At 57.3% G+C, this 21223-nt stretch overlaps 2 protein-coding genes and 1 long non-coding RNA gene across 8 annotated transcripts in view; 1 reads left to right on the top strand and 2 right to left on the bottom strand.

The window, feature by feature from the left end:
• Positions 1–475: 475 nt before the first annotated feature.
• Positions 476–3016, bottom strand: LRG1 (leucine rich alpha-2-glycoprotein 1). Its single transcript, XM_004317447.4, has 2 exons — positions 2877–3016; positions 476–1888 (listed from the first exon to the last, which is right to left on the bottom strand). The coding sequence occupies exons 1-2, from the start codon at positions 3014–3016 to the stop codon at positions 877–879; spliced, it is 1152 nt and encodes a 383-aa protein (XP_004317495.4). The 3' UTR covers positions 476–876.
• SEMA6B (semaphorin 6B) overlaps positions 1715–21223 on the bottom strand; it is a 31726-nt gene continuing 12217 nt past the window's right edge. The window contains exons 1-18 of one of the 2 annotated variants that reach the window (XM_033854627.2): positions 19404–19857; positions 17678–17827; positions 17415–17538; positions 15728–15788; positions 15504–15566; positions 15012–15113; positions 14509–14599; positions 14081–14200; positions 13647–13735; positions 11934–12151; positions 10948–11079; positions 10562–10711; positions 9979–10161; positions 9744–9890; positions 8726–8803; positions 8535–8593; positions 2877–8119; positions 1715–1888 (exon numbers count right to left, since the gene is read on the bottom strand). In XM_033854627.2, coding sequence (XP_033710518.1) covers positions 7215–8119; positions 8535–8593; positions 8726–8803; positions 9744–9890; positions 9979–10161; positions 10562–10711; positions 10948–11079; positions 11934–12151; positions 13647–13735; positions 14081–14200; positions 14509–14599; positions 15012–15113; positions 15504–15566; positions 15728–15788; positions 17415–17538; positions 17678–17798 — 2643 coding nt within the window. In that variant the 5' untranslated portion in view covers positions 17799–17827; positions 19404–19857 and the 3' untranslated portion in view covers positions 1715–1888; positions 2877–7214. Of the gene's footprint in view, positions 1889–2876; positions 8120–8534; positions 8594–8725; positions 8804–9743; positions 9891–9978; positions 10162–10561; positions 10712–10947; positions 11080–11933; positions 12152–13646; positions 13736–14080; positions 14201–14508; positions 14600–15011; positions 15114–15503; positions 15567–15727; positions 15789–17414; positions 17539–17677; positions 17828–19403; positions 19858–21223 lie in introns of those variants that run through there. The other variant, XM_033854628.2, reaches the window with a different exon arrangement.
• On the top strand, positions 7910–14799 carry LOC117311802 (uncharacterized). Of its 5 annotated transcripts, none has more exons than XR_012331135.1 (7): positions 7910–8066; positions 8723–8888; positions 9725–9908; positions 10011–12547; positions 13946–14027; positions 14118–14210; positions 14395–14799. It is a non-coding gene; the product is annotated as an uncharacterized lncRNA (long non-coding RNA). The 5 variants fall into 5 exon arrangements; XR_012331134.1 differs by having other exon boundaries at positions 14342–14799; XR_012331133.1 differs by having other exon boundaries at positions 14118–14799.

Below are 21223 nucleotides of genomic sequence, written 5' to 3'. Positions count from 1 at the left end.
TGCCCCAAACATCCCAGGGTCCCCCCAGTCCGACCTCGACCCCCACCATGCCCAACATTGTGTTGGAAGGTGGCCCCGAGGTTCTGGAGCTGTGAAAACACAGCCCCCAGGGCCTCTGCCCAGCTGTTCAGCCCCATCCAGCCTGCCCACGCTCGTCCTGGGCAGCTGCTCCCCTGGTTATCACAGGCCAGCATGAAAAATTGTTTGGAGCCCTGAAGCAATCTGGTTTAATTTAAACCTTCCCCAGGACACAAGCTCTGGAAGGAATCCACTGGTAAAACGACACCTTGGGCAATGGTCAGGGTTTTATTACCAGTTAAATCCAAGGATGGGGAAAGGGGGAGGAGCAGACACAGCCATCAGATCCCAACTGTTATCGATTTGGGATTTCATGGCATGCCTCTCCTTCTGCTTCATGCTGGAGACCTAGGAATTCGCCTTGGGAGAATGCAAGGAACACAGCAAATACATCCAATTCTGTTCAACAGTTATTTATTAACCCCTTCCAGTCTGACCTCAAACCGAGTGATGCCGAGTAAGAGGGAACCCAGCCCCAGGCCCTGCACTCAGAGAACCCCTGAAACTGGGGGAGACAGAGCCAGAATGAGCCAACCTCAGTGTGGCCAGGACAGGTTGGAGGAGCCAGAGACCAAGAGACCCGGGAAATAGGGGAAAGAGATTTCTGGAAGAGGATACAGCTTGAGCAGAGGCAAGGAAGCAGGAAGAGCCCGAGGTGTGTTTGGGGCAACATGGGCGAAACAGGTCCCGGCAACTATGGGAAGCCCAGCCTCACCCTTAGAAGGTGGGATTATTTGCTAAGTGGGGTGCGGCGTCCTGCCAAGCCTTGCCTCCCCACCCCGCCCCCAGCCCCAGGCTTCAAGGGGACCTGGCCACCACTAGGAGCATTTGGCCCTTCAAGGTTTTAGGGCCAGCACAGCGTGTGTCATTGCGGAAGAACATCTTGCCTTCGTTGGCCACCAGCCACTCAAAGAGGTCGTCCAGTTTCCGGTCGCAGATCCAGGGATTACCCGAGAGGTCAAAGCCATCCTTCATGTTTCTGGCAGCCTTCCCCAAGGACGTCCAGAGCCCCTTGGGCACGGTGGTCAGCAAGTTGTTGGAGAGGTCCAGCATGTCCAGCTTCTGCAGACCTCGGAAGGCGCCGGCTGCCACCGTGGTCAGCCTGTTGTTGTTCAGGAAGAGGTAGCGCAGTTTTGGCTGGTGCACCAGAAGGCCCTTTCCGAGCTCCTGCAACCTATTGCCCTCGAGGTGCAGCCGTTCCAACCTCAAGGGGCCGCTCAGAAGGTCAGGGGGCAAAGTCTGCAGCTGGTTATTGCCAAGATCAAGGATGAGCAGGTCGGTGAAATTGGCCAGCAGCCCAGGGGGCAGCGTCTGGAGCTGGTTCCCGGATAGGTCCAGATGCCGCAGGGCTTTCAGGCTGTGCAGCCACGAGGCCTCCAGAACTTTCAGCTGGTTTTCCTTCAGCACCAGGGTGTGGAGGGCAGCTGAGACCTGGAAGAGGCCAGGAGGCAGCCGGGTCAGGGCGTTGCGGGTCAGATCAAGCACCTTTAGCTGAGGCACAGGCAGCAGGAACTTGGCGGAGAGGTCCTCCAGCTGGTTGCTGGAAAGGTGCAGTTCCTGGAGGTTAGGGATGCCCTGGAGGGTGTTGGCAGGCAGCTGAGTCAGGTTGAAGAACTCCACGGCCAGGTAGACGGTGTCAGCTGGGAAGTAGTTGGGGAGTCTGGCAGGTGGTTGGCAGGAGATGGAGCTGCCGTTACCCGAGTGGGACACCAGGCAGGCGCCTGGATTTGGGGTGACCCCCTGGGCTGAGGCCACAAATAACAGCAGCAGGAAGAGGATTCTAGAAAGATGGGAGTCCCAGCCTACTGGGCTGCAGGCAATGACAGAAAGTGCTTAATAAGTTAAAATAATGATATTATACACCCAGCAAAGTGAAAATATACCCAGAATCTGCCTGCTTCTTCCCACCTCTACTTTCACCCGGCCTCATTGCTGGCCTGGACTAGTGTAGTAGTCCCCTCCTCCTCCTCTCCTGGCTTCCACCCTCAACACCCCCCACCCCCCCGCCACAGCTGCCAGAAGTAGCTCCTGTTCCAGGAAGAATTCTATGAAACCTGAGTTTCTTAGTCTGACGCCTACATACTACCCTTCCCCATTGTCAGCCCAGCCCCAATGGACTATTAATTATTTGCAGTCCAACTTGCTAATTTCTTCTGCTCTCACTTGTTTTCTGGGTCATTTCTTGTCTCCCTGGCTCCATGTTTTGAAGGCAGAGCCTACGAACTCTTACTCGTCCTGCAAAACCCCAGCTCCAATGGCCCCCTTTCCACAAAGCTTTCTCTGACCCTCCCAAGCAGAATTCTCAGTTTCCCCATCTGGGCTGCTCCTCTTGCTGTCTAGCCCCGTCTAGGTTATCTGTGCCCAGCCCCATCTTGCTCCAAAGTTCTGGACTCCAGATACAGACGGGACTCTGAGCATGAAAAGTGCATCCTGCCTTGTACAGGTCTGGAGGAAGGCATTTGGTTTTGGGATGGTGAGATTTACAGTTGGTACTGGAACCCTTCGGGAGCTGGGGCTTCTGTTCCTCCTGGTCCCTCCAGCAGTAATGCCCTAGCCCAGCAGCCCTAGAGACCACCTGAACATCCTTGGTTACTACAGCCCGTGGACCACCTGGGCCTTCTGCAGGGAGTGTGTGTATGGGAATGAGTCTGTCCATAGACGGAGCCTGAGTGTCAGTCTGTTCCAGCCTGCAGGCCTACGTCTGGCCCTGTGACTTCAGTGGGTCAGACGGAATGTCCATGGATCTCTGCACCGCCTGGTGTCCGGGCCTGCCCAGGGTGGGCGGGGTGGGAACCTACCTCTGTTTTTGCTCTAGGCTCCAAGAGGACATGGCGGCCTCTCTCTTTTCCATCCAGGTTCCCTTGGTCTGGCAAGGTGGCCTTATACCTGCCTGGGCTGGGGACAGGGGCACCAGCCATTGGGAAGTCTCCACCCACATCCTGTTCCCGTTAGGGGCTGGACCTGAGCCAGGCAGGGGAAAGGGAGGGGTCAGGATTGCAAAATTGCTTCCTGGCAGAGGGAGGACAGAAGGTGGGCTGCCCACCGCCTTCTCGACCCTGTTTCTACCTAGTTTTTCTTTCCCCTGAGTCCTGCTTTTGGGGAGTGGGTACCCAAGAGTCTCTGAGGCTGAGTCCCCACTTCCCCCAATCTAGGAATCAAGGGTCAAGTTTGTAAGGCGCCGGTCTGTCCTGGGGGATGGGGACAACTCTTTGAGCAAGAGGTACTATTTATAATAAATTTGAGCAACCAGGAAGCTCAGTGAAGAGAACAAAAACACACTTGTCTTATATTCATGACATATTCTTATTTTTTTTTAGTAAAATAATTTTTAAAAAAAGAATTCAAAAGCAAGTGATGTTAAAAGCCTCCACAGTCTTTGAACAATGGTCTGGGAGGGACTAAACCTGGTTCTGAATCCCAGCTCTTCTGTGACTGCTGTTTTGTGAACTTGGGCAAGTGGCGTAACTTTTCTTGGCCGCAGTTCCCCTATCTGTGAAGCTGAACTCAGTCTCCGAGAGCCCCTTCCATTCTTTCTTTCTTCAGCTGAAGCTGATGTGCTATGTGTTTTGGACTTTTCTCATCTCCTAGTAAGTGCATCTGAAGGTTCACACTTCCCTCTGAGAACTGTTGACTGCAGCTCACAGGTTTGGCTATTCAGTACTTAAATTCTTGTTGAATGCTAAACATTCAGGTGTGACGTATTATCCTTATCCGCATGCCTGGCTGTGGCCTCTTTTCCCCAGCCCAATCTCTGAAGGGTTTTGTCCCTCTTCAGCTGTGAGGATGACTAAGCATTCTGTCTTAGTGGACATACGGGCTGAGAGGGAAACACACAGGCTGCCATAGGCCGGCACAGATAAAGAAAGACAGATAACCACCTGCGTGAAATACACGGACATACATAGTGACCGAGAGACAGGGAAAAACACATAGACCCAGAGACACAGACAGGGCAGGACACACAGGAGAGAACAACATATCTGCAGAGATGGACACACAAAAACAGACACACACACAAACAGGAAAAGGACCTGAGTAGACGTTTTTCCAAAGAAGACATACAAATGGCCAACAGGTACATGAAAAGGTGCTTGACATCACTAATCATCAGGAGAATGCAAATCAAAACCACAACGAGATGTCACCCACACCTGTTAGAATGGCTTCATCAAAAAGACAAGAGATAAGAAGTGTTGTGAGGGTGTGGAGAAAGGGGAACCCTTAAAAAAAAAAAAAGAAAGGGGAACCCTTGTGCACTGCTGGTGGGAATGTAAATTGGTGCAGGAGGGAGTTTCCTCAAAAAAAAATTAAAAATAGAACTACCATATGATCTGGCAATCTCACTTCTGGGTATGTATCCAGAGGAAATGAAACCAGTATCTTGAAGAGATATCTGCCCTCCCATGTTCATTACAGCACTATTCACAATAGCCAAGACATGGAAACAACGTAAGTATCCATTCACAGATGCATGGATAAAGATGTGGTGTATATATGCATAACGGAATATAATTCAGCCATAACAAGGAAGCAAATCCTGCCCATTTGGGACAACATGGATGAAACTTGAGGGCATTATGCTAAGTGAAATAAGTCAGGCAGAGAAAGACAAATACTGAGTGATCTCAGTTATGTAAAATAACCAAATTCATAGAAACCAAGAGTAGAATGGTGGTTGTCAGGGACTGGGGGTTGAGGGAAAGGGAGAGATGTTGGTCAAAGGATATAGACTCCCAGCTCTAAGATGCCTAAGTCCTGAGGATGTAATGTACAGCGTGGTGATTAGTTAACAAGACTGTACAGTATACTTGAAAGATGCTAAGAGAGTAGATCTTAAATGTTCTTACCACACACACACAAAGTAACTATGTGAAGTAATGGATGTGTCAAGCTTATTGTGATAATTATCTTACAATATATATCAAACATATCAAATCATCAAGATATGCACCAGAAACCTACACAATCTTATATGTCAAATATATTTCAATCAAGCTGAAAAAACAGACACACAGGTACAGGAGGAGCTGCTAGATGCCGTCATGGTGTTTTGTGTTTCTTTGTTTCAATCAGTCTCCCCATGACAAGCGGTGGACAGGGGTTCTGTCCTGTTTATTGTTCTATCCCCAGAGCCCAGCACACAGTAGGTGCTTAATCGACATGGGCCGGAAGAGTTGTGAATTGTAGTGACATAATGCTAAAGTGATCTCTTAAGGTGAAATCAGATCATGTCCCCTGCTTAAAACTCTCTGATGGCTTCCTGTCCCACTTAAAATTCATAAGGCTGGAGGGAGCAGGGAGAGGGGAGTTAGTGTTTCATGGGGACAGAGTTTCAGTTTGGGAAAACGAGAAAGTTCTGGAGATGGATGGTGGGGATGGCTGTACGACAGTGTGAATGTGCTTAATGCCACTGAGCTGTGCACTTAAAAATGGTTCAAGTGGTAAATTTGATCGTATATGTTATTTACCACAATTAAAAAAAAAAATTGTACTCCTCACTGGTGAGGCCCTGCCTGCCTGGGGCCCTGTGCTCCTCTCCCTCCTTATCTCCAGCTGCTCGCCTTTCACTCACCTAGTGTGGCTGCTCCAGGCATACTAATGGCCTGGGCCCTCCTCCAAGCTTCCTACCTACCGCAGGGCCTTTGCACTGGCTGTTCCCTCTGCCTAGAACACTCTGCACATCTCCCCACAGCTGCTCCTTCTAGCCCATCTTATTTCAGCTTACATGTCACCTCCTCTGGCAGGCTCTCCTCAACTCCCCCCCACCATACACAATCACCCCCTACCTAACGCATTATCTGGCTTTTTCTTTATTACACATATCGCTAATTCAAATCAAGTCCTAATTTGCTTTTATGTGGTCGGTCTTCCCCATTAGGCTGTGAACTCCATGAGGACAGGGGTCTTTGTCTCCACACGGTAGGTGCATAATAAATTTTTGCTGAAGGACCAGAGACTGGCCCCCATCCAGATGAAGACTGGGACCCCCGCAACTCTCCACATTTCCACACCCAGCTCCCCATCATTCTGTTTGCTGCAGTGACCCAGCCAGGACTCTCCCAGGTGCTCCCAACTGCCCCAGGCCAGGCCAGGCCACTGTCCAAGTCCCACCCCCAGGAGACAGAGCAGACCCAGAGCCTTGGGGGCCGGTGGTTGTAAACAGTTTTATTGACAGGGGGTTGGGGGAGGCAAACTCCAGAGAGGGTCCAGGACTCTCAGCTGGCCACTCAGCTGGCATGCATGGTCAGCTGGAGGTCAAGGGGGAGGTCACAGAGGATGGGTGGCATGGGACCCTCTGACCACCCTGGGGCCATATTTACAGGGGGGCCCGCCCACCTTCGCCATCTCCCAGACCGCCCGAGCCCTTAGACAGCCGCCAATACGACTTCTGGGCAGGCCGTCCTGACCCCCTGCCTGAAACCCCTTCCTCATCACCCCTCAAACTCCTAACCGGCACCTTGGAGGCCCCCGGCTTTCTGGAAGCCCCGACGTCGGCTCAGCCAACGCCCAGGCCGCTGGGGCCTCCACGCTCGCACACAGACACACACACCACACGTGGCCGCCCCCACGCACACGCCGCAGCAGCCCGCGGGCACACGCGCACGCCTCCCTCCCCTTCCCGGCCCCTTGCACACGGACACGGCATGCACGCGCGCGCACACACACACACACACACACACACACACACACATACATACATACATGCCGGGGGCCGGGTCGAGGAGGGACCTCTGGGTGGGGCGGGGGGGGGGGGGAGCTGGGGTCTGCAGATGTGCCCCCTCCCCTTCCCACCGCCAAGCCCCCGGCCGCCACCCCGAGAACGGAGTTGTGCAATTGGTTAGAAAACTGCAAAAGAAACGCAAATTGGAAAACAAACCAAAAATCCACGCGCAGAAGGTCAACCTCAAATCCACAGCACATTCCGCCCGCCCGCCCGCCTGCCCCAGACCGCCTCAGGGTCCTGCGGCCCCGGGGCGCGGCGGGGCGGAGAGTCGAGCCCCTTGTGCTTCCGGGCGGCGGAGGGCGCCCCCCTACCCCGCGCGGCTGGGCCGGGGGTCTGAGCACCCACTCGGAGCTGGCCCGGTCTCTCGCTCCTGGTTCCCGTGGCTGGCACCGCCGAGGCGCGCGGCCCCGGCCTAGGGCACGGGGGGCGCAGTCCTGTCCGGGCCCCCGTACGAGAGGAGGTGGGCCAAGTCCGTGCCGGGCCGGGAGTGGCGGCCGCGGGGCCGGGCCTCGCCGCTGTTGATCGTGTGCGTGCGGCGCAGCGCGGCGGCGGGCGGGGCGTGCGCGCCCGGCCTCCGGAGGCTGCCGGTGGGCGGTGGGCTCCAGGGCCGAGGGAGGCCGTCGGCGGCGGAGCTCGGGTCCGAGGGGCCCGTGGGCGCCGACACCACCCGCCGGCGGTCCGGGCTGGCGTGGGGGGTGAGCGGGAAGTCGCCATGGGAGGCGCGGCCGGGCCGCGCGACGAAGAGGCGGGCGTCGGGGGCCGGCTCGCCGGGCGCGGGGGGCGGCTCGGGGGCGCGGGCAGGGGCCAGCAGCAGGAGGGAGGATGAGAGGGAGGCCGTGAGCAGCGTATGGCCGTGCTCCCAGGCGCGGGGGCCCAGGGCGTGCGGGTGCGGGGTGGGCAGGCGCTTCTGGGGCAGCGGCGTCTGCTCGGGCGTGGGCAGCAGCCCCGAGTCCAGGTCGTGGGAGCCGCCCTGCAGCAGTGTGGCCTTTGCCCACCCGTTCTGCATCAGGGGCGCCAGCAGGGCCTCGGGGGGAACCCCGGGCCCGCCGCCGCCCCCGGCCCGGCCCCCGGGGCCGCCCGCCCGGCGCTCGCCCAGGCGGCTCACGCTCAGCACGGCCTCGCCGCCCCCGTGCGCCAGGATGGCCTCCTTGTCCTTGCGGCGGGCCAGCTCGCGCCGCTCGCGGAGCCCCACGTACCAGCCCACGCTGAAGCCGGACACCACGGCGCCCACCACGAAGGCCGCCACCGACGACGTCACCAGCAGGTTCACCGACACCAACCCGGCGCGCTCCTCCGAGAGGCTGGCCCCTAGGAGTCCTGGCCGGGAGGGCGGCGTGTGAGGGGCCCGGCCGGGGACGGTCCCCTGCGCACCTCTCGCGGCCTCCGGCTGGTCTACGCACTCAACGTCTGTCTGCTTCTCTGCTTCGTGGCTCCTCTCTGACCCTTTCAACGCCCGTCTGCCCATCTCTTTGTCCCCTGGCATCTGTCTTAAAGTTTGTCTGCCCATCTGTCTCCTGGCCTCTCTCTCTGCGGTCCCCAGCGCCCCCTCGCCATCTGTCGGTCCTTTTCCCACCTCCCTACCTGGAAGTGGGGCCCCCTGCCCTTCCCAAGCCCTGACGGTAGCCAGTACCGCCCCCCCCCCCCCACGTTGGGCATGGGCGGCAGAGGGTGTGAGAACCCTGGAGGACCAGGACTCCGAGTCCCCAGGCCTCCTCCCCTCTCCCCCGCTTACCTGTGCAGTCCCCTAAGCCTGAGGTGCTGGCCCCGGACACGTCTTGCTCAAAGTTGGCTCTGATGAGGGCAGGGGGGCAGAGAGGCGCAGTCAGCAGAAACCTCTCGCACAGAGCTGTGGTTGGGGGGGGGGGAACTCCCGATCATCACGTGGGTCACATACCCGCCCCCCACCTCCCTCGTCCCCAGTACCTGGTGCCGGGGCTGAGGAAGATGCAGGAGCCATCCGGGGCCCAGCCGCAGTAGGGGTCCTGACTGCCAATACAGTTCCTGGAGCAGACAAGGCAGCCGGAGAGCAGATCAACCGCAGCCCCTTCTGAGGCACCTCTTACTGTCAACTCTGGGAGTTCTCAAGGTACGTCTTAGCGGTGGGGGCTATTTCTTCCCCATTTTACAGATGAGAAAACTGAGGCTCAGGAAAGTTTACTTTTGCCCAGGGGACAGAGCCAGGGTTGGAGCCCAGGCAGGCTTGCCCCTGAGTCTGTGCTTTGGGTGTGTGCTATGGCATCATTAATGCCAAGTCGGCGGGCACAGGGTCAGGTGCTCTCCAGTGTGTGGAGGGCACGCTGTGAGTCCAGAGATGTGCCAGTGTTTTATCTGCATGTGATCTTCCCACCCATTTTATTTATTTTATTTTATTTTTTTGGCTGTGCCACGCGGCATGTGGGATCTTAGTTCCCCGATCAGGGCCTGAACGCATGTCCCCTGCATTGGAAGGCGGATTCTTAACCACTGGACCCCCAGGGACGTCCCTCCCACCCATTTTAGAGGCAGACAAACAGCTGTCTCCCTGGTCCCCAGCTTCTGCTCCTGATGCTCTTAGAAATGTCACTCACATCCCATCCTGCTCTGCCCATAGACCTCCAGGGCTCCCACCTCACTCCAGGGGTGGGGGAAGGAGCCCAAGTCCTCCCCACAGCCCACAGACCCTGCACGACCCGCCCCCGGCCCCGTCCCCTCCCTGACCTCCCCTCCTCCCTCTTTCCCGCTCGCTCATTTTGTTCCAGCTATACAGGCCCCCTCTCTGTTCCGCCAACACACCAGGCCCAGTCCTGCCCCAGGGCCTTTGCACATGTTCTGCCCTCTGCCCTGCTCATCGTTCAGTGAGTCAGGATGCTGTTGGGGCCTGGACTTGAACTTGACTCTCTCCCTCTTCCCATGCTCACCTCCCTTCACTTCCCCTGCCCACAGCTGGCCCAGGAGTACTCACTTCATGCATCCTGAGTATTGCTGGCAGCGCGCCACGGGCACTCGGACCACACAGCGGGGGAAGGCCGCCAGCAGGCCACCCGAGGCCGCATCCAGCTCCAGGCTCAGCAGCCGCTGCCCTGTCTCGCCACCCCCAGAGCGTCCACACCTGGGGGTGAGCAGATTGGTAAGACTCAAGGGGCACGCCCTATCTCCCTGCCCACTGGCCCTGTCCCTTGACCTCTGCCCGGCCTCACCTGTCCGGCCGGTAAGTCTCAAACTCCTCCAGGAAGACACTGGGCCCGGTGGTGCCCGAGGCACTGGCGTTGGGCCAGACAAGGAACTTGAGGACAGTGCCCGCCTCAGAACCCAGGAAGACGACAGTCTGGTTGCCCCAGGGGCCGGCGCCCACGTCCACGGCCACTCGCGTCAGCTGGTACCTGGGGCCAGGGTTGGGCAGAGGTCAGGCTGCCTCCCAGCCCCCTGGGGTCCTGGGCGCACTCAGAGACACCACCCACGCCCGGCAAGGTGGACATGGGCGTGGCTCCAAGGGGACACATCATGGAGAGAAACACACCCCCAAACCCGACTCCTACCTGGGCCTGCCTGTCTCTCTCCCTGTCTCCCTCCATCTCTGTGTCAGATGGTCTCTCTCTCCCTCTCTGTTTCTCCCTCTTTCTGGGCATCCCCGGAGCCTCATGCCCAGCTGTCTTGAGTGTCCGGCTTCCCCCTCGTGTCCGAAGTTGGCCCTGTGCCTCCCTCCTTGCCCACCACCCTGGCCAGGGCTCTGCTTCCCACCCAGCCCGGCCACCAGGACCCCGGCCCCGCGTAGGGACTGACCGCATCAGAGTCCGAACAATCCAGGGTGCGTGGCCCAGTGAGGGCACTGCCTCGTCCATCAGGGGGTGTGTCTTGACGAAGTTGAGGATCTCGTCCGGGAAGGCGCTGGAGGCATTGTACTGCATGCCGGGAGCTGCACAGCACCCGGGCCTGGGTGGGGACGAGGGGGTGGTCAGGGTGGACATGGAGGCCCCCACATAGGGGCTCTGATTCACCAGGGGACCTGCTGCCCTGCCCAAAGGGCCTCGGTTTTCCCCACCTGCATAATGGGTGCAGCTGAACTCGGCAACAGCTATTGAAATAACTAACTGCCTGGAAGTCCAAGCCCTTGGTCCAGGGTCAGGATCCTACCCAGGCACCTGTCTCAGGGTCGAGGGGGCTCTCACCGGGGCCGTGGCACCTGGTCCTCCGGCACGGGTGTCCAGATGGACTCAGGGGACTTCTGTTCACGGAAGCGGCCCTCAAACACGGCAGCCACCTGTGTCATGTCAAAGGCGCAGACGGCCGAGCCGGGGATGCTGTGGGTGGGGGCAGATGAAAGGGAGCAGTGAGCCTGGCCAGGGGTGGGGTGGGGGTGGGGGACTGCCCTGGGCAAGCAGGTGGAGGAGTGTTTGTCCTCCGGAGCTGTCACATGTTCAGTTCCCTGGGCCAGAGGTTGCTGCCCCCCCCCCCATCCAGTCCAGTCACTTCACCTGCTGAACAGTTCTCAGACTGGATCGTAGTTCAGCTCCTCCACAGCTACCCGTGTCCAGGCCCCGCCTTGTCACTTGCCTGCATATCCAGTCTCCCAGGTGCCACCCTTGCTCCCTTTCAACCCATTCCCCAGGTAGTTTTCCAAAAATGCAAACCTGACCTGGTCCCTCTTCTGCTCCTTACTCTTCCGTGGCTCCCTAGTGCTCTCAGGATAAAATCCAGGCTCCTCCCCACAGCCCATCACCTCCCTGCCCTCATATCCTCCGCTCTCCCCCTTGCTTCCCTCCAAGCCAGCCACACGGGCCTCCTCCCTATGGTTTAAACATAGCAAGCTCATTGCAGCCTCAGGGCTTTTGCACAGGCTGTTCTTCCAACTTGGAATGCTCTTCCCGCTTCTTCCATCTCACAACCATTGATGCCTCCTCCAGAAAGCCCTCCCCGACCCCTCCTCCAAAGGCAGAGGATGGGGACGTCCCCCTACCCCCATCTGCCAAGTTCTGGCCAAAGGGCCTCGGAGGGTCAGTGTCTGGCTTGGTGCCCCCTGGCCTGGGACCGAGGCCTCCCGGGAGTCAAATCTTGCCCAGTGCAGGACCCAGGGGATATGTGGTGAGGTATCATGGGAACTCTCCGCCCGTGCCCAGCCGGTGCTCCCAGTCTGCTCCCGACGGTGCCCGCTGACCTGTTGCTGGGCGTGGAGAAAACAGCAAGGACCACGGGCCGGCCCCCCAGGCTGACCACGCCCGTGACGGCCCGCAGCACGTTGAAGTAGAAGTGGGAGTCCCCTGGCACCGAGCAGTTGAGCCGTGCCTTCAGGAACGACGTCCACTGCTTCTCCAGCACGCGAGGGGAGCCGCCCACGTCATTCTTGCACACCCGGGCCACACGGGACACCACCACCTGGCACATCAGCGGCGGGGGGGGGCGGGGGGGCGGGGGCTGAGCCCTGTGTTCCACAAGGCCTGCCCGCAGGTCGCACTGCCCGCTACCCAGGATGGGATGCAGGAGCCTGGCCGTGGGTCACTGTGGGTGCCCCAGCCAGTCACCTTAGCCCCCCGAGCACCAGATTCCCCAGCGAAATGTGGGGATGACGATGGTCACAGCCACCACGACAAGCGTAATCATCATCGCTTCCACTTACAGATCACTCATTAAGTGCCAGGCACTTTATCCTCCTCATCTCTCACGTTCCTCCCAAAGCTCTACAGAGGAGGGCCTACTGATATCCCCGGGGTACAGAGGGGAAACTGAGGCACAGCGAAAGGAAAGTGACCGAGGCCCAAGGTCACACTAGTAGTAAGTGGCAGTCTGTGCACTCAAATGTCTCCGTGGATTGAGGGATGGGATGGATGGATGGATGGATCAGTGGATGGATGGATGAATTTGAAGGACACAGTGATGGACAGCGAAGATAAGGAAGAAGGAGATAATCAACTGATGGATGAATGGGTGTGTGGATGGATGGGTGGCTGGCTGGATGGTTGGATGAGTAAATGGGTGTGAGTCTGCATGAATGGATAGATGGGTAGATGAATGGGTGGGTGGATGGATGGATGAAAGGATGGATGGGTGGACAGATGGATGTGAGTGTGGATGAGTGGAGAGATGGGTAGAGGAATGGATGAATGGCTGGATGGAAAGGCAGATGAAGGAGGTAATGACAGATCAGTGGATGGGTGGATCCATGGGTGGATAGAAGGTTGAATGGAGTGGATGAGCAGGTGATGAGGAGGAGATGGGGTAGATAATTGGATTATAGAGGGGTGGGCAGGTAGGTGGAGAGATGGATGGTAGATGGATGAGCTGATCAGTAGGAGGATAGCTCAATGGATGGTTAGGTGTATGAATGAATGGACAGGTAGGTGTATGAATGGATAAAGAAGTCAATGAGTGGGAGGTGGGTGGATGGATATATAGGTGCATGGAAGGGTAGATGAGTGGACGGATGGATGGAGGATGGCTGAGTCGGGGTGGGCGGATGGATAGATAAGTGGTTTGATTGGAAGTGTGGGTGGGCTGAAGAACAGATAGGTGGGTAGGTGAGAGGGCGGCTGAGTGGGAGAGTGAGTGGGCAGACAGATGGGCTGCTGAGGAAGGATGGATAAATGATGGTAGATGGGTGGGTGGACAGGTGAACAGCAACGGCACTGGGACTGGAATCAGGGGTGTATCTGACTTCAGACCCGGGACCCTCACCCAGGGCTGCTCCAGAAATGTCTTCAAGCCCCAGGGGCCTGGGCCCGGCTAGAGTGGAGGGCCCTGAGGACCAGAGGGACACTCTCGCCCCAGGCGGAGTTTCACGGAACCACCTCTGCTCCCCACTTCCCGAGATCAGAGCCTCTCGGCTGCATGCCCCACTGCCTGGGCCTCTTTGGGAGGGGAAATAGGGCCCTACCTTTTCCAGGTAGTTAAACTCCATTGCGATCTCCCGGAAGAAAAAGTAGATGTGGCTGCCCCACTCCACCACGTGGACAAAGTAGGGCTCTGTAGGAGACGAGGGGTCAGAACTCAGCCCGTGACAGGAGAAAGGGAGTTTCTGGGGCTGGGAACACAGTAGCCTGGGTGGCTGCTTTTACAGTGAAGGGGGGAATATAAGCTGATTACCCGGGCAAAATAAAAGAGACCAAAGTTTTGGGGGTTTTTTGGAGGGAGTAGGTGTCAGAATCCTAAAATCACCGTGTCTTCTTTCCACAGACAACGTCTACTGTTTTGTCACCTTCCTCCTTCACGTGTTGAGCTGAGCTCCTACCATACCGCTCACGCTGTCCCACTTCAGGTGGGGGAATTTGATGAATGTCAGCCCTACCAGGTCTGCCCCTATCGCCCCACCTTTGAACCACTTGGAGTCATGTTTCACGGTGCGCAGAGTGGGCCGGTCCCCGAGGCTGCGGTAGATGACGGCGTCGATGGCTAGGAAGTCGGTAACGGTGGCTGTGAAGAGCATCCCTTCTGGATGGGGGTGAGTCAGGGGGAGGCAGGTGAGAGATTAGATCATAGAGGCCGGAGGCTGGGTGGGTCAAAACTTGACTTCAAGACTGAGCCCTGAGCCTAAGTGAGCCCTAAGCCCCGGGCTGAGCCCCAACTCCTCAGCTCATCCCCAACCTCGGCTGAGCCCTGCCCTTGAGATTCTGCCTGTTTTATAGCTGGAGAGATGGTCTCCCAGCCGTCTTCTAAATGACCTGACTCCACGAGTGGAAAATGCCATGTCTTGCTGTGGACTGGGGCCCCATCAGATGGTCAGAGTTGGGGGCACTCACCAGAGAAGAGGGCAACATTGGCGTGTTTGGGGTCGTATGGGCAGCGGGCCATGCCACTGATGTTGTCCCCGAGGGGCTGCAGTGTGTCCATCTGCAGGGGGGACAGGGACTGAGTGACAGAGCTCCTGTCTATACCTAGCAGCCCCTGGCTCCCCCAGCCACCCCCTCCAAGGGGACTCCTGGCGCCGCCTTGGATGTTGTGTGACTTGGTCAGTCATTTAACCTCTCTGGGACTCAATTTACTGATCTGTAATAAATGGATCTGAATCGATCCTAATTCATCCTATAACTGGTTTGGAGTTTAAGTTGCTGCAGCCTGTACAGGCCTCCTTTGGAAGACTCCTCTGGAGCTCCGGGTGAGGGGTCTGGGAGGGCATATCCAGTAAGGCTTCCTGTAGGAGATGATGTGGCCTGGGGATAGGGCATGACCAGTGGAGGGCCAGTGAGCAAAGGCGTGGAGGTTGAACCTGGGGCAGTCAGGGCTTCGAAGAGCGGTGACTCACGCTGTAGTTGGCACACACGGGGTTGAAGGCATTGGAACCACACACGAAGAGGGTGGATTCGTCCCGAAGTAGAAGCACCTTTACAAAATTTCGACACTCGCCCTGGATTGGGGCGGCGGGAAGAGAGAAGCCAGGGTGGGTGTGGTCACGGGTGTGGGCGGGGTCAGGAAAGAGGCGGGGCCTGCAAGGAGGGGCCAGGGATGTGGGCATGGCAAAATCAGGGGGCTAAACTAGGACTCGGCTGGGGGCGAGGCCATGACTAAGGCAGGGGCCCAGACAGGGAAATAGGGCACTTGAAGGGGTGGAGCTATGGCAAGACGAGGGCTAAGGGCACGGCCACGACTGAGGACCACTTTGGGGCTGTGGCCAGGCTCTGGGAGTAGCCATGGCAACACCAGGGCCCTGGCTTAGAATGAAAGCAGAAGATTTGCCCTGGAGGGGTGGCCAGGACGGATTGGGGCGTGGTTGGAGGCGTGGCCAGGGCCCACTTACCTCCTGCTTGCCCTTCATCCGACACACGTTGATGTCGCTGGGGTTGGAGCGCCAGGTCAGCTTCTGGGACACAGAGAGCTGGTGAGGTGAGCGGGGTCCTTGACAGCCCTAGGAACCCTGCTAGGGAGGCCCGAATCCACCTTGCTCCCCAGCTCAGTGTACGGGCCCCCTGGCGGGAGCCCCAAGAATTGCCCCCTCCCCTCCCTCCTGCACCCCCTCCTCACCCGCTGGTACCGCAGCTCCATGGACGTGGGGGGCTCCAGCTCCACCCGGTACAGGTTGTCCCTAGAGGAGGGGTGTAGTTAATGAGATCGGAGAGCCTCCCCTCCCCGCCCACTATTCTGACAGCAGACGTGAGGCCAACACGTGCCAAACAGGGGCGTGCCAGCGCCTCTGCCACATGCAGCTCCGCATGTGCATGCCCTGACACGCCTCCTCGTGCCCTAAAGTGAGCCACGGGTTCTGGCACACCCCACATGCCTTACCACGCCACCTCACGCTTACACACCCCATGGCCTACACCCAACACAACGCACTGTCTGATGCCTTTACATCTGCTGTCCCCGTCTCAGCACCCCTCAGTCTCTCCCAGGCTCTCACCGCTCCCCCCATGCCACAGAAACTGCCCTAATCAAGGTCACTGGCCCCTGTTAAGTCCAGCCGTCACTTCTCTGTCCCCCCCGGCCAGTCCACCCTCGTCCTGGGAACTCCATCCTCACTGGGTTCTTGGACCCTGCACTCTCCTGGCTTCCCTCCCCCCTCTCCGGGCCCTCCTCTCTCCCTGGTGGGCCCACACCTGGGTCCTCTGGCCTCTTCCCTCCCCCATCCATACCCCTCCTGGGCCGCCTTGTCCACTCTCAGGGCTGGAACCACGTCTCTGCCCGGATGACACCCACAGTCCTGTCTCCAGCCAGGGCCTCCCCTGAGCTCCAGATTTGGGGTCCAGCTAACCCTCAAGGTCTCCACGAGGGGGCTCAAAGGTGTCTCATACTCCGTCTCACACTCAGCTTGGCCACACGGCACCCGACCATCCCCCAAATCTGCTCCCGCCCTGTCCACCATCTCGGCTGAGGCAACTCTATCCCCACGACGTGGGAGTCACCTTCAACTCCCTTCTCCTTCCCTCCCAATATGTCACCGCTGCCTTCAGTATCTAGCGAGGGTTCACCCACTTCTCACATCCTCTATGACCACCACCCTAGTTCAGCCCCCATTACTGCCCACCTGGACCAGCATTGTCCCCTCTGCTCTAGTCTAGTGGCTCCTGCCCTCACCAGTACAGTCTGTCCTCCCCCAGCCGCCACCAGAGGGCACCTGTGAGCACCTGAGTCAGGTCCTGTCCCTCCTCTGCCCACAGCCCTCCAGGGTCCCACCTCCCTTGGGGGTAAAAGCTCAAGTCCTCCCCTACAGCCCACAAGGCCCTGCCCTCCCTGCCCCGTCCCCTCCCTGCCCTCCCCTCCTCCTTCTCTCCCCCTCACTCACTCTGCTCCAGCCACACGGGCCTCCTTGCTATCCCTCCACCATGCCAGGCAGAGTCCGGCCCCAGGACTTTTGCACGGGCTGTGTCCTATGCCCTGACTTCTCCCTCTCCCTCAGATTTCCTTATACCTGGCTCCTCATCAGTTCTCAACTCAAATGTCACCTTCTCAGAAAAGCCTTTGGGGCCACTTCAGCACCCCCTCTAGCACCCAGTGAATTTTGACCAAACAGCTGTCCCTACCTGGTAACACATCATAGCAAGCTCTGGGCTTCAATCACACCCAGAGTTCAGCACCCTTAAAAATCCCACCCCAGGGACACACATTCACACTCCAGCCAAACAACAGGCCCCAGCGTGCAAACCTCCCTAAAATGCTACCACCTACTCCCCCACACCTCACCCTGCACACTCTGCCCGACAGTCCCTCGTACCTGTCCCCGATGAAGAGTGTCCTGTTGACCCGCAGAACCCGCTGGATGTTGAGATCGTCGGTGCCCTCTGCGGGGGTCAGGTGTCCTGGCCCGCTGCCCACGAACACGGGATAGTGGTTCAGGTCTGGGGAGAGGGCGAGGAGGGGTGTGATTCAGGGCCAGGGTGAGCCTGGCCTGGCGAGCCCCCGGGGGAGGGGGCAGCAGATCCAGCTGGGGAGCAAGACCCTCCCTCGGGACTCCCCCTCTCCAGGCCCCCCACTCACAGTCCCTGGGGGCCACGCTGAGTGGCGGCGGCTCCTCGGGGAAGAGGCCGTGGGAGCCTCCCAGTAGCAGCAGCAGGAGCAGTAGGGCCGGGCGGGGAGGGGGCGCTCGCGGGGTCCGCATGGCGAGGTCAGGGCGACAGGAGGTGACACCTGCGAGCGAGGGGCCATGCGGTGAGCCGTGTGGCTTGCAGTCCCCATTGCTGCCAGCAGAGGGGGCGCGAGAGCCGCGGCGGCGGGGACCTTCAATTTCCAGAAGAATTCCCCATTGGGGGGTAATCATTTAAAAATAACAACAATCATGGCAACAACAATAACACCAGCACTTATTAATTACCAGAACAACTTTCTGACCACATTTTAGTGAAAGCTCAGGAAACAGTTTCTAACAACAAAAGGATAATCACGAGAATATTTAAAAAATTAAATGATTTTAAATTAAAAATTAATAATAATAATAGATAAACAGGAACTTCCCTGGTGGCGCAGTGGTTAAGAATCCGCCTCCCCAAGAGGGAAGAGATATGGGGACCTATGTATATGTATAACTGATTCACTTTATTATAAAGCAGAAACTAACAACACCATTGTAAAGCAATTATACTCTAATAAAGATGTTAAAAAAAAAAAAAAGAATCCGCCTCCCAATGCAGGGGACACGGGTTCGAGCCCTGGTCCGGGAAGATCCCACATGCCGCGGAGCAACTAAGCCCGAGCGCCACAACTCCTGAGCCTGGGCTCTAGAGCCCACGAACCATAACTACTGAGCCCACGTGCTGCAACTACTGAAGCCCGCGTGCCTAGAGCCCGTGCTCCGCAACGAGAAGCCACCGCAATGAGAAGCCTGTGCACCGCAACGAAGAGTAGCCCCTACTCACTGCAATTAGAGAAAGCCCGTGTGCAGCAACGAAGACCCAACACAGCCAAAAATAAATAAATAATTAAATTTATTTAAAAAAAATAAACATTTCAAAACATATATTTATAAAAACTTCAACCTCAAAACATATGTTTTAAGAATTCTTAGAACTGGGGCTTCCCTGGTGGCGCAGTGGTTAAGAATCTGCCTGCTAATGCAGGGGACAAGGGTTCGAACCCTGGTCTGGGAAGATCCCACATGCCGCGGAGCAACTAAGCCCGTGCGCCACGACTACTGAGCCTGCGTTCTAGAGCCCGTGTGCCACAACTACTGAAGCCCGTCCGCCTAGAGCCCGTGCTCCGCAACAAGAGAATCCACTGCAATGAGAAGCCCACGCACCGCAACGAAGAGTAGCCCCCGCTTGCCGCAACTAGAGAAAGCCCACGTGCAGCAGCGAAGACCCAATGCAGCCAAAAATTAAATAAATGAATAAATAAATTAATTTAAAAAAAAAAGAATTCTTAGAGTTAAAACACAAAAACCTTAAAATGAAAGTCTCAAAAACCAAAAATTCGAAGGCTCTTGGAATTTTATAAACCACAATCTGGGAACTGCAGTACTTTAGAATAGCAGAATATTCTAGCTGGCCAGGGACCTCAGAGGCCCTGGTAAGTCTGACTTCCTTCCCGATAACAGCCTTTCTGTCCTCTCCTGGAATACCTCTGTGACAGGAGCCTCACGACCTCTTCAGGGGGCCTGTTTCCCGCTCCCGCTCAAGGGAATTTGGAGAAACTTCCAGGTGTGTAGAGTGGAGACCACCCCCCACCCGTCCCAAGTGATGATCTGGTGGGCGGTGTGAACAGAACTCACCCTCTGGAACCCAGCCCTCCACGCCCCTCCCAGAAGGAGTGCAGTCCGGAGGCCCCAAGAAGACACCCGCAGCCTCTGGGCACGCCCCGTGCCTCAGTTTCCCCGTCTGAGCAGCAGGTACATCTCCGAGCCCTGCCCCAGCCTTGGGGTGCGGGGATCCCGAACCCGTGGAGGTGGACGCGAGGCGGGAACTTTGGCCCTGGAACGCCTGCCTCTGAGGATTCAGGGCCAAAAAACAGGAAGGCCTTGCGTGGAACAGCGAAGTTTCCTCTCTGTGACCCTGAACTTCCAGGATTTGTGACTCAGCGGACGCCAGGATCTCACGTGTGCGCGGATCTGGCTCTACTTCCTTAAGAGTTTCCTTCCCCGGCTCCTCCCCTGCTTAGCAACGTCCCGTGGCTCCCAGCGACCCCCGAGCCAGGCCCCAGACACTGCATTCAAGACCCACAACGGGATCACCAGCCCCGCTGCTGCCTACCCCAGCCTACAAGCTTCCTCCTTACACCTGCCGGGGCACCCCGCCTCTGGTGTTCTGTCTGCTCTGTGCCTTCTTTTTTTTTTTTTTTAAGATTTATTTATTTTTGGCTGCGTTGCATCTTCGTTGCTGGGCGCTGGGCTTTCTCTAGTTGCGGCGAGCGGGGGTTACTCTTCCTTGCGGTGCGCAGGCTACTAATTGCGGTGGCTTCTCTTGTTGCGGAGCACGGGCTCTAGCTGCGTGGGCTTCAGTAGTTGCGGTGCGTGGGCTCAGTAGTTGTGGCTCGTGGGCTCTAGAGCACAGGCTCAGTAGTTGTGGTGCACAGGCTTAGGTGTTCCGCGGCATGTGAGATCTTCCTGGACCAGGGCTTGAACCCGTGTCCCCTGCATTGGCAGGTGGATTCCTAACCACTGCACCACCAGGGAAGTCCCTAAACATTTTTTTTAACATTGTGGTAAAATGTATAACAAAGTTTGCCATCTTAACCATTTTTAAGTGGCACTAAGTATATTCACATTCTTGTGCAACCATCCCCACCATCCACCTCCAGAACTTTCTCATCTTCCCAAACTGAAAACTCTGTCCCCATTAACCTGACTTCCCATCCCCTCCCCCAGCCCCTGGTCCGCACCATCTACTTTCTGTCTCTATGGCTGTGACTCCTCCGGGGACCTCACACAAGTAGAATCAGACAGTATTTGTCCTTTTGTGTCTGGCTTATTTCACTGAGCATCATGTCCTCAAGGTTCATCCATGTTGTAATGAGTGTCAGAATACCTTGACTTTTTAAGGCTCAGTAATATTCCACTGTGTGGATAGACCACATTTTATTTATCCATTCGCCTGTTGATGGACACTGGGGCTGCTTCCACCTTTTGGCTATGTTGTGAACGGGTGTGCGAACATTTCTTTGAGACCCTGCGCTCAATTCTTTTGGGTGTATGTGCAGGCGTGGAATTGCTGGATCGTATGGTGATTCTACGCCTAACTTTCGGAGGAACTGCCACGCTCTTTTCCAAAGCGGCTGCACCGTTTTACATCCCCACTGGCATTGCGCATGCGTTCCAATTTCTCCTGCCAACACTATTTTCTGTTTTTTGATAGCAGCCATCCTAATGGGTGTGAGGTGGTGCTCTGTGCCTTTTACCCCATGTCTTATCAGAATAATTTTTTTTTTTTCTCCTTCCTTTGGTATGCGGGCCTCTCACTGCCATGGCCCCTCCCGCTGCGGAGCACAGGCCCCGGAGGCGCAGGCTCAGCGGCCACGGCCCACGGGCCCAGCCGCTCCGCGACACGTGGGATTCTCCCGGACCGGGGCACGAACCCGCGTCCCCCGCATCGGCAG

This window comes from Tursiops truncatus, chromosome 3 (genome assembly GCF_011762595.2).
Source record: "Tursiops truncatus isolate mTurTru1 chromosome 3, mTurTru1.mat.Y, whole genome shotgun sequence".
Taxonomy (NCBI): Eukaryota; Metazoa; Chordata; class Mammalia; order Artiodactyla; family Delphinidae; genus Tursiops; species Tursiops truncatus.
This window is presented reverse-complemented; position numbering and strand designations above follow the sequence as displayed.

Coding starts and splice junctions, on each gene's coding strand:
- LRG1 (XM_004317447.4), bottom strand. CDS start 3,016: ATGTGGGTGGAGACTTCCCAATGGCTGGTGCCCCTGTCCCCAGCCCAG. Junction 1,889..2,876: donor AGCCTAGAGCAAAAACAGAG/GTAGGTTCCCAC, acceptor CATTGCCTGCAG/CCCAGTAGGCTGGGACTCCC.